General features: G+C 41.2%; 1 protein-coding gene across 6 annotated transcripts in view; it reads left to right on the top strand.

Moving 5' to 3' along the window:
* IP6K3 (inositol hexakisphosphate kinase 3) overlaps positions 1 to 12843 on the top strand; it is a 193854-nt gene that overhangs the window by 165305 nt on the left and 15706 nt on the right. For all 6 annotated transcript variants that reach the window (XM_068269383.1, XM_068269382.1, XM_068269387.1 and 3 more), the window contains one exon: positions 6705 to 6877. In XM_068269383.1, coding sequence (XP_068125484.1) covers positions 6705 to 6877 — 173 coding nt within the window. The remainder of the gene's footprint in view (positions 1 to 6704; positions 6878 to 12843) is intronic.

Here is a 12843-nt window from a genome sequence, read left to right as displayed (position 1 = left end):
GCCAATACAATCTGTCATCTAAGAGGCCACCCTGCTTATGACCGGTTCCACAAAATTCGGCCCCTCAGACCACCTGTCATCAAAATTTGCAGATGCTTATACCCCTGAACAGGCATTTTGAGGCATTTGGTTTCTAGACTACTCCTCACGGTTTTGGGCCCCTAAAATGCCAGGGCAGTATAGGAACCCCTCAAGTGACCCCATTTTAGAGAGAAGACACCCCAAGGTATTCCTTTAGGTGTATGATGAGTTCATAGAAGATTTTATTTTTTGTCACAAGTTAGTGGAAAATGACACTTTGTGGAAAAAAAACAATAAAAATCAATTTCCGCTAACTTGTGACAAAAAATAAAATCGTCTATGATCTCACCATACTCCTAACAGAATACCTTGGGGTGTCTTCTTTCTAAAATGGGATCACTTGAGGGGTTCCTATACTGCCCTGGCATTTTAGGGGCCCTAATCCGTGAGGAGTAGTCTAGAAACCAAATGCCTCAAAATGACCTGTGAAATTCTAAAGGTACTCATAGGACGTTGGGCCCCTTAGCAAACCTAGGCTGCAAAAAAGTGTCACACATGGTATCGCCGTACTCAGGAGAAGTAGTATAATGTGTTTTGGGGTGTATTTTTACACATACCCATGCTGGTAAATGGACAATTGTGTGTAAAAAAATAAAAAAAAATCTCATTTACAGAGATATTTCTCCCACCCAGCATGGGTATGTGTAAAAATACACCCCAAAACACATTATACAATTTCTCCTGAGTACGGTGATACCACATGTGTGACACTTTTTTGCAGCCTAGGTGCGCTAAGGGGCCCAAAGTCCTATGAGCACCTTTAGGCTTTACAGGGGTGCTTACAATTTAGCACCCCCCAAAATGCCAGGACAGTAAACACACCCCACAAATGACCCCATTTTGGAAAGTAGACACCCCAAAGTATTCAGAGAGGGGCATGGTGAGTCCGTGGCAGATTTCGTTTGTTGTTGTTTTTTGTTTTTTGTCACAAGTTAGCAGAAATGGAAACTTTTTTTTATTTTTATTTTTTTGTCACAAAGTGTCATTTTCCGCTAACTTGTGACAAAAAATAAAATCTTCTATGAACTCACCATGCCTCTTAGTGAATACATTGGGATGTCTTCTTTCCAAAATGGGGTAATTTGGGGGGTATTTATACTATCCTGGAATTCTAGCACCTCATGAAACATGACAGGTGCTCAGAAAAGTCAGAGATGTTTTAAAATGGGAAAATTCACTTTTTGCACCATAGTTTGTAAATGCTATAAGTTTTACCCAAACCAATAAATATACACTTATTGGATTTTTTTTTTATCAAAGACATGTAGCACAATAAATTTGGACAAAAATGTATATAGAAATTTTACTTTATTTGAAAAATGTCAGCACAGAAAGTTGCAAAAAATCATTTTTGTTGACAAAATTCATGTCTTTTTTGATGAATATAATAAAAACTAAAAATCACAGCAGCAATTAAATAGCACCAAAAGAAAGCTGTATTAGTGACAAGAAAAGGAGGTAAAATTCATTTAGATAGTAGGTTGTATGACCGAGCAATAAACCGTTAAAGCTGCAGTGGTCTGAATGGAAAAAAAGTGTCTGGTCCTTCAGGGGTTTTAAGACTGCAGTCCTTAAGTGGTTAAAGTATATGGCCATCTTTATACATTTGCTTGTATGATTATGCATTTTGTTTGTATGTATTTCCCTTGATTGCACTTTATCTGAAACTGGGTTCAAGCACACACTGTATCAAAATGAACACAGGGTTGAGCAGATTACCAGGTTATATATCGATTCACCTATCATCATATTCTATTACTGATGACCCTAGGAGAGTGTACCTGGTCTTAATTGTTTTATTTGTGTGTGTTTAATAATCGTTATTCATGATATAATAAACTGTGATATTTTATACCCTGGAGTGGTGCTGATTATATATGGGTGGGGGGACCTTCCTTGCTGCTATATACAAAACCCACATCGGCGATAATTACTACAGATTCCAGTCAGTAGGGCACACATGAAAGACAAGGTGACTCAGGATAGGTAGCCTTTTCAGTCACCAGAGCTAAGTTCTAATCTCTCCATCACTGTGGAAAAGATTCAGGGAAAGCCGATAAGCTGTTTATATTGCTGGGGTTTGGAACACCACAGCAGATTCCTTGAGCCACAGTTAGCTGGACAATAAGTGTTTCCTAAAGCAGGAAGTCTACAAGATGATTAGCAACAAATGAGGGAACCCACGGGTGGACCTAATGACAACCTTTAACAACACCAAATGCAAGAAATTCTGTGCAAGGTACAGATACCACCAGACATCGGGCTGGGATGCGCTATCAATGATAAAGGAATCCAGACTTGGATATATATTCCCTCCAATTCCACTAATACACAGGTTGTTACAGAGGATTCAGAATGAGTCAGCTGTGATACTGTTATTCCTTACTGGCCATGGAAGCCATGGTTCCCGCTACTCTAAAGGTGCCAATTAACGGTACAATTTTCACTAAATGCGATCGTTCAATGCGATTTAATTGATCGTAACTAATTGTAAGGCAATTATCGATTGTTCCCATTTACTGAACGATTCTTTCTTCAAATTTGGTCAAAAAAATCAAACTTTTGGATCAATTTTATCCTATTTAGCAATCGACCAAAAAATCATTCCTTATCCATTGCTTTCATAAATGGCAAATTGTTTATACAATGCAATCATAAAAATCACATCGAAATATTGCATTTGGTGAAAAATTGTACCGTTAATTGGCACCTTTACAGTTGTCAGTGAAACCCCAGTTACCCAGCCCAGCGGATCTGTTGTCCCAGGGCAAACTACTACTAAAGATTGGTTCACACACACATCTGTACATTTCCTGTCCAGTCCTTTCAGTTTTGCATCAGTTTTCTATTAGTTTTACCTGACTGGACTGGAAATGTATACCTTTTATGTGTGAAAACACCCATAGAAAACTGATACAAAACTGACAGGACAGGACTGGACTGGAAAGGTACAGATTTATGCAGGCACGTGCAGGGGGAGGCTCTGGGTACAGATTTCTGTGTGAACACACTCATAGAAACACATACAAAGCTGATAGAAAACAGACAAAACAGGGCCGGACTGGAAATGTAAAGATTTGCGTGTGAACACATCCATTGAAAAACATGCAAAACTGATGCCATGCGTTAAAAACTGACAGGACAGGACTGGACACCTGTTTATGTGTGAACCCAGCCTTAGTACCAAGCTTAACGGTTTGAAGGTTGAGAAATGGAAAATTAAGAACATCGGGATGCTCTGCAGTAGTTACTGATAATATCTGAAAAGTGATTTTTCAGCATTTATCTTTAATATTTTTGGCTATTGAAGTCTGTTAAACTTGGAAACATAATGTATTGCTATAAATACTTACACATTTTTCATGCAAAATATGCAACCAATCTAGCACTGCTGGCAATAGTCGGGCTATGTTGGGCAAACATGTCAGACTTGGTTGAAAGTTTTAGGATAATTTAGAAATCATTTACCCAGGATAAAGGCGAGCAAGACCTTTGCCCTGTGTGTATTATCATCTAATATGATCTAGTGAGGAAGCTAACCTGCCACCAATAGATGATGAGGGCGAAAAGTCTCCTAACATGCAAATTAGCTTTACCAGAGAGAAAAATGTATAAAATCAGGAACAATTACCAGTTACTGGCTCGTTATGTTATCTGGCAGCAGTTAGAAGGTGTGTTTTGATAAACATGAATTCTGACTCTTGGGTGGATCTAAATAACACTTGTAAATTTTTTGTAATAATCACTTATAGCCACATAGGCTACCTTTGATTTTCCATTTTGTAGTTGCAAATCTACATTGAACTGAGCAGAATATGGATGGTGCCATTGCTGAGTCTCTTGTAAAAATTCTACTTGTCTGCGTTTCATACGTTCTAAATTGTTGTCCAGAAATAGTACAGAGGGTTTTTGAAATAACACAATAATCTAAATAGGCAGCATTGTTTAATTTATGTTATACTCTTAAGGCTGCTTTCACAGTGAGATGTTACAGGCGCACGTTAGAGCAGCCTGTAACGCAGCCCAACTCACAGTAATGAAAAATCAACAGGCTGTTCACAGTGCCCACGTTGCGTTACAGTGTAACGCTGGACGCTCAAAGAAAGTGCAGCATGCTGTGCGTTATAGGTGGTTTTAGCTGCGTTAGACTGTTTGCACATGCTCAGTAAGGGGAGAGTCCGCTATTGTTCCTAGCCATATGGCTAATTAATATTCACTGCACTGTAGTGTTGTCCAGATCATGATCAGGATCTTTTTTGTGAGTCGAATCATCCATCCAGATCATCACAATGAAGGATTCGGTTCACAGTGGATGTCTTGAAGAAACAGGAACTGCAACTTCTGTGCACAAGCACAATCTTCCTGCTGCATCTCTCCCTTCCCCATTAGCACCCTCAATGTGCCCTCATTCTCCTGCACCTCTCACTCTGCTGCACCCCTGCTTCCTGCTTCTCTAGTAAAATGATTCAAAGATTTGGTTCAAAGATTCGGATCTTTTCAATGATTCGATTCGATTCATCCGAATCATTGAAAAGATCCGGACTTCCCAGGATAGCACCAAGAGCCTCATAACGCGGCTCAATCTGACGTCCAACTTCAACACCACCATGCGTTAGGGGCACGTTATGCGACCTTAACGTCCCCTAAAACGCAACATCTTGGTGTGAAAGAGGCCTTAAAATAACACAAACTTTCTATAAAACAATTGTATAAGTTCTTAAATTCAAAGTTCTTTAATTAATGCAAAATAGTACTTCTTGGAACACAAGCGTGACTTCACTTTAAAACCTTTATCCAGATCAGGAATTTTGACTGCACTGTCCTCTGGTGACCTTCACTGCAATTAACAGTGACCTTCACTGGCCACTGTTAATTGCCCACTCAGTATTGACATCTAGAACATATACCGGTGTCCATGTACGAGGTAATGCTCCCAAACACGGCCTTGTGCATGTTTTCAGAAAAATGCATGTGCATGTTCTTGCATGGTGTGAGCAATGAGCATATGCATTGCGCAATGCAATGCACAATGTAGGAGCAAGCGTAAATGTTCGCACGCGCACATGACAACATGTACATGAGTGTGCACAATTCCACAACAAACAGTCAATTTAAGCCTGGGGATAACCACTCATCAGTTGTTGTAGTACTGAAGCTGGTTCTGTGTGAGTGTTCTCCCGTGACGTGACTCAGTTTCTGTCCTGTAACATGATCAAAACTGACCTTTGGCTTTCTGAGTACCTGTCTTGCTGCCAACCTGTGCCTAGTCACCTTACTGACAATCTCTGCCTGAGAACCTGCCTTGTTGCTTACCACTGCATTGTCCATCTACCCATTCCTTTGTGGACCACTGCCTATCTGAGAACCTGTCTTGTTCTTAAAGTGTTTGCTCTTCTGACTACCAGCTCCTTTACTGCATCTGACTGACTACCAGAACAGTGGTCTACCTGAATTGGCCCTCTTGCACTTTTTGGCCTGATCCCCCTGTGTCATCCCCAGCGCCCTTGGATAGTGAGCCAGGAGGAAAGCTGCCATCTATTGCACAGTCTCCACTGATCATGATACATAACATGACCGCATGCCGCATGCATGAAGAAACCGCTAAACCAAAAAAAAAAAATAATCAGCACAACAGCCATGGAACTGGTGTTTTTAGATCGAGTCACAGTGTTAGCCTAACTATTCCTCTCACTACAGGATTCATTGAAAACCGTAGGCAACATTAGGCCTGAAAAACTTATGCAGCCTTACTTGACTAGTCAACAGCTATGGGTGACCACTTTCAGGTAACCTGAAACCCTCTCAACCTTTGTAGCATCAAACTTAAAGGAAACCTTAACTGGCGGGGAAAAAAAATTCACTTACCTGGGGGCTTTCCCAAGCCTCCTGCAGCTGTCCTGTGCCCGCGCCGGTCCTTCGGTGCCCTCCGGTCTCCCTCCGCGGCTAAGTTTCGTTTTCGGACGACTGCCAGTCGTCCTCGGGCGAAGCGTCCTCTTCTTCCGCATTCCCCGTCGTAAAGAGCCGTAAAGCGCGTCCGCATGATATTCCACCTCACTTCTGATGTAATGTCATTTTTTTTTACTTTCCAATGTAGAAGTGCGTCATTTTTACGACAGGATGTGAACTTCACAGCTATAGCTGCTATCACAAGTAGTATGTGCATCATCTCAACGTCTAATGTAGGAGCTTACACATATCTGTCACACAGCTGAGTGAGAACTTACCTGTTTATTAGCAAATAATTCCACCAACCTCCACATCAGAAGCTTTATCCCTGCAAAGGAGCAGAATGTCTCTTATTTACTACATTTGCAGACTGGGGGCTGTATATGAATTAACCAACTGCAGTCAGTTATATGAATGTGTCAAAAAATAAACTGCTGCTGTCAGCACTGTATAGCCTGTAGCAATGAACACTATAGCAATGAGAATTGTTCTTCCATTATAAACTTAGCAATTGAATTGTGTGGTGAAGTGGCTGGACTTGCATGCCATAGCACATATAAATACCGTATCCTGCACTTATCACACATATAGAGGCCATGATTGCACATACATGATTGTTAAATTCACAGGAATATGTAAAAAGAAACGTGATGTTTTTGATTGTATTAATTTGACAGATGTTCCAAGTCATCTTACAAAGCTGAGAATTGGTTCCACTCTGCACTTTCATGCCAGATCGACAGCCCTGGGCACTCACCAGACAAACAAGCTTGCAACCCTTGGGGGCTTTACTGTCATCAACAACATCTGTCTCGTATGTCCTCTGAGTGCCACCAGAACAAACTCTACAGTATCCTTTCTAATGTCTGTGATGGGATTAAGGTAGTAGGTGCAGTATAGTAACAGGTGCCATAGAAAACACAGCAATCTGTGATTGTGCTAAAATGCCCATCAGCTGATTCACTAATGTGTCAGACTACCGGCGTGCATGTGACTTACTGATACCATTTATGGTAAGAATCCCTGCCTTCACTATAGAGCTTTCTGCTCAGGGTGACGGCTGCTGTGCTCAGCTGCAAAGAGCTGATAGGAATAGGAGGTGCAGAGGTTGCAACCGTAGCAGTTGGAGCAGAGGGGCTCACTAGAGGGCCTCTTTTATCCATCTTATTAGGTTTTCATTGGTGCTATGCTTGTAATGAACACCTCTATATGTGCTTTGCATAGTGGCAATCCTTAACAAACTGTTTCCCTAACTCTAAATGCACCCCTCTGACACCGAAGCTGTTCTTTTTATGTTTTGGGGCTCCATATCAATAGACTGCTTGGGGCCCTATGTAAAACTCGCACTGGGGCCTCAAGCTCCTTAGTTACGCCACTGGCAGAACCTCATTATGGACATGGAATTTGTCCTAGTAAATGTTCATAAAACATCAGTGCAATCAATTATAAACATTGATATTTTTTTATGTAATAACAAAACAGTATTGTGGTTCCCTAGTCAGTTTCACAAGCCCCTAGCAATAGCAACTGATATCAAACACAACTGACCCTGTAAGTGTAGGTGTCTCCCTCAGTTAGTTACCATCTAGTTACCAGCTCAATTGGCCATCAGCAATGAGGAGGTGGCAAAGTCCTCCCCCCTCCATGGACATTCACTTGTTTTCCACTTCTGAAAGGAAAGCAGCGATGTTGAGAAAACAGGAGCTTGAGAAATGACATGAAAAGGATACTGTGCATATCAGTATAAATAAATACCAGCTCTGGCAAGTTAAACTGCAGACCTCTGTCATAGGTTATGTTGCCTTATCTTTTTAAACTTATGCATTAAGTCATTTTTCAACACCCAATAAGCAAAAACGTTCTAAAAATAAGGAGTGAAAAGCAAAATCACAGCAAGTTAATCAGGAACAACTTATATTTCAAGCACCAACAGTCAACCTACCATCTGTAGAAGAGACCATAGACCAGTGCAGATGACAAAGTCCAGAGATATTGACATAGAATTAACACATATACATATGACTTTGCCAACCCCCCCCCCCCCCCCCCCAACTGCAGACAAGGACTATTGTTCCTTGAATCTAGAAGCAAATGATGTTCAGCTTTTCAATTCGCCAGTATCCGGTCTGTAGGTACCTCTGGTTAGGTCATTAAACCAGAACATATTAAGGCACTATCTTTCCCTCTGCTTTTCTCTCTCTTAATACACACAGGAATCTGTGTACTTTGAAGATGATTGAAATGATCCTCAAAGTACACAGAATCAGCTTTTACTTTTTTTAGCTAAGAACTTTTCAGGTCTTTAATTCTGCTAATCTGCATCCCAAAGCTTACACCATGTTTCTGCTGCAGAATAATGTATCAGCCTGGAATTAGGCATTCCAAACAACACTTTCTGCATCAGAACACAAGCAAATATGAAAATGCTAAACTCTTGACAATTAAAAAGAATACATAATTATTGCAGAGGATGCAAAACAAGGACAGAATAAAGCTTAAAGCAGAATCTGTGGTGAACAAGACTTGCTGACTACCACAGAGAGTGACAAGAACGGCTGAGCAACCATCGGAAAGGATGAGGGGGAGAAAGGACAGGACCATTACCTCGGCTATGTAGAAAGTGATTGGCTAATCATTTTCAGAAATGGCGTGAAGAACAGATTACTCATCTATGAATAGCTGGGCACTGGCTGATGAATTAAAGTAAGAAACAAATCTTTACTTTGTTGTTAGCATACTCTATGTGGTACATACCTTGTTTATTATTCTGTTAAAGGAAGTGGCAGGTTTCCCGTAAAGTAATATTTTCAGAAATTCACACTCACAGAAAATCTGAAGCGATTCAAAGTTTCTCCGTCCTCCGGAAGTGATTCAAAGTTTCTCCGTCCTCCGGAAGTGATTCAAAGTTTCCCCGTCCTCTGGAAAGAAAGTACATCCCTAAAATCTCTGTTGTTCCAAGAAAGCAGTACTTTCTTATTTTTGTACTTCCCCTTCTGTTTGTTTCCTGTTTTGGCTGAGGGGGAAAGACTCCAGAGCATAAAGGTGAAGATGGACTGTTTTACTGACCAGATTTGGGTTGGGGTGGATTAGTGCTGTATTGTCCAAACGTTGCGGTAGTGTTGGGATTTAGCTTTGGGGAGTGGCCCTCATGTTGTGTTTGATGGTGGGACCAATGAGTCCTAGTTGCACCCCAGAATAAATTAGTGAACGTTCCCATCTACCATCCAGTAGATGACCAGGTCTTTTGTGCTTGCAGTTATATTCACCCATGCTCTCATGCTCTATACAGCTGCTCATCCACTGTAAGCATATGTACTGTACACCTACTTACCCACTGTGAACAAATGTGCTGTACACTTACCCTTGCGCTGTACACCTACTCACCCACTGTAAGCACATGCACTGTTAACCTGTGTACCCACTCTAAACACATGCACTGTACACCTACCCACCCACTGTGAGCATATGCACTGTACACCTACACCACTCACTTTGAACAAATGAGCTGAACACATACCCATGCACTGTAAACAGCTGCACCATACACCTACACACACCCTGCCATAGACTCCGACTTATGTCAATGGCAACTGGTACTAATTTGCTGGTTTCATAGAAAACAAAGCAGCAAATATTACAGGTGAAAACGCTTTTTGTGTAGACCTGCGCTTTACCACAGATTACAGTGCTAAATCCCATCCTTTTGTTCCACCTCAATACTATTCATGTTTGTGGTAGGAAACCTTTCTGTAACGCTGGCTGCCCTTATACATGCTTAAAATGTATTTCCTATGTTGATTTCACTCATTTTTCAGATGAAACGTGACAGTTTCTGACCAAGTAATTCCATGGTTTTGTATCAACACAGTTTATCCCTTTATTTTTCTCCAAAATTTACATGGGATGAAATAAAAAGTAACAATAAAAGCCTTCAGTTTTCTGGCAATTTGATAAAGAATTTGAACGGCAATATAAAACGTATTGTTTTTATCCCCTCACATATGGACATCATTAGGCATTTCAAATACATCCATACTAACGAATAGCGTGACTGAGAATATACATTATCATAAATAATGTATACATTGTGGCACAATTGTATATGCTCGGTTAATGCTCTTATGCTCAAAGCATGTTGCTATCTGGAGGCACGGCAGGAGCATTAAGGAATTAATTATAATTTAATTTTGTAAGTATTATAGACTCATAATATATACAGATAGGATATTTATTTTTCTAGTACAAATAAAACGAGTCTTATCTGCTTGCACAATTCAAACCTTTGGCTCAACTGCCTGTGAACGAAGTATCTGAATTTCCATTAACAGGGGATTTGAAATGCTCTGTTTTTTTTTCCCGTTTTTTTTATTCTGAGCGATGGCGAAGCCAGTGAAGCGTCCTGTAATTAGACTGTGAATTATGTATTTCCTTCAGCATAAGGCAGCTGTACACGACCGGAGAATCTGCAGTGGGCGTCGCTGCTTTTTATTTTCTGGGCCTTATTGCCAGGCAGCTAAATGGGTTTGGGGTAACAATGTATTCAGAATAAATGTACATATTTCCGTTTTGCTGGGTGACTGCTAAAAAAAAATCACTCGCCAAGTTTCGTGCTGACGGCAATGAACATCAGGGAGGGGGGAAAAAATAGTGTTTCATGTTTAAATAACACTGTGTATAATTTAGGAGATTACAAGCATGTCTGTGCTGGATGAATTAGAATTCATCGTCCAGAATTTTAGGGGGGAAATGATTTTGGTTTCGCTATAACTCTGCTGATGTATATATGACTGCTTCAGCATCTACTGTAACACTGCGCGCCTTTTCATTGGCGAGAATATATTAGTTTTAATTACATTTTAAATAATTAGTGTTTTGTTCCCAATTCATTTCCTGTGCAATGCTGCAGCCCTCTGTGATGGATTAGTGCAATCATTCTGATAACAGCCATGCACATTATAAAATTAAAGCAGAAATCTTATAAATCTGTTTTGGTATGTAACTAAAGAAATAATATTGTAATAATATTTAATGGCTCTGTTCTCTTTTTTCCCCCGCAATCTTTTTACGACCTGCTCTGTGCATGCTTCATTTTCCTTATTTTTCATAAGCCACTCCGCATTACATCCACAAATAGACTTGTACGAGAATGTAAATATCCACTGCTAAATGAATATAAAAGTTAATATTTATTAAGGAAAGATTAACATTTGCCTCCATATTTAACTTTACTTATGTTGCCTGTGGATGCCTCTTGAATACAGTGTCCTCCCATACTGAGGCAAGTAAGATAACACAGTAACCAACCAGTAACCATGCTGGTAACAATTACTTTTTAAAGTTAAGCGGGCATACCAATTATAAAGCAGCATTTGCATGTTCTGAGGCTAGCTATGTCAGAATGTGAAGAGAAACCTAAAGTGTACCTGAGATGAAAGACATCTGGTTGCCCTGGACGTGGAGGCGCTGTACTCAAGCATCCCGCATGATCTTGGTATTGCTGCTGTTGAGACTTTTCTGTGCGAGCTCGATATTAGACGAACGGCCCATAACATTTTTCTCTTAGACCTACTTAGATTTTTACTCCTGAATAACATTTTTGTTTTCGACGGGGTGCACTACCTCCAGGTGCAGGGGGCGGCTATGGGGACCACGTGTGCCCCTTCCTATGCCAACCTGTACCTGGGGGAGTGGGAACGTATGACCTTTTCGGACGAGGGTCTCTCGATGTACCTGTGCCACGTTTTGATGTGGCACAGGTACATCGATGACATCTTTATCGTCTGGACGGGGACCCTCTGTGAACTTAAACAGTTTGTTGATATCTTGAACAATAACACAAAGAATTTGCGTTTTACGATGATTTTCGATTGTAAGAAAATCTCATTTTTAGACATCTGGGTCAATATTGATAATCGCGGCTGTCTGTCTACGGGCCTGTACAGAAAAGAGACAGCTACGAACGCCCTCCTAAGGGCCGACAGTTTTCACCCTGGACATACTGTCAGGGGTATCCCTGTGGGCCAGTACCTCCGTGTTAGGAGGAATTGCTCCTCCCTTGAAACCTTTGAGGAGGAAGCAGCCGCATTGAGATCACGTTTTAGGGACCGGGGCTATCCTGATCATGTTTTACGACGGGCATACCAACGAGCGCGGACCGCCGATCGGAGTGCCTTATTGGTTTCTGGCGGATCTCGTAGAGACATGGCTGATTGCGCACGTCTTTGTGTGCGTTATTCAGCACAGTTAAAAGAAATTACCCGTGTCCTACAGCGTCACTGGTACATCCTTATCAATGACCCCAAGGTTGAATCATTAGTGACACCTGAACCTAGGATTACGTGTAGACGCGCGCCGTCTCTACGCGATCTGATCGTCAGGAGTCATTTTCGTGGCATTGACGCCATGCGTCCTCATTGTATCGTAACCGGGACATATAGTTGTGGTGGTTGCACTGTTTGCCGGTTTCTACACATTGGGAGGGAAGTCGTCCTCCCTAATGGTCACCATTGGCGCCTACAACATTTTGTGAACTGCAATACTCAATTTGTGGTTTACCTTTTACTGTGCCCTTGCGGCACTTTTTATATAGGCAAGACTGGACGCGATTTTAAATCGAGAATCGGTGAGCATATTGCTAACATTAAGAACATTGCATCCACCACACCGGTTGCAAGGCATTTCAGATCGGAACATGGCGGCAGTGCCTCGGGTATACGATTTGTGGGCCTCGATCGGATACATTCCACCATTAGAGGCGGCAATTTGGATCGCCTGCTTTTACAAAAAAGAATCCCGATGGATTTTTGAGTTGGAGGC

The sequence above is a fragment of the Hyperolius riggenbachi genome, chromosome 2, assembly GCF_040937935.1.
Source record: "Hyperolius riggenbachi isolate aHypRig1 chromosome 2, aHypRig1.pri, whole genome shotgun sequence".
Classification (NCBI taxonomy): Eukaryota; Metazoa; Chordata; class Amphibia; order Anura; family Hyperoliidae; genus Hyperolius; species Hyperolius riggenbachi.
This window is presented reverse-complemented; position numbering and strand designations above follow the sequence as displayed.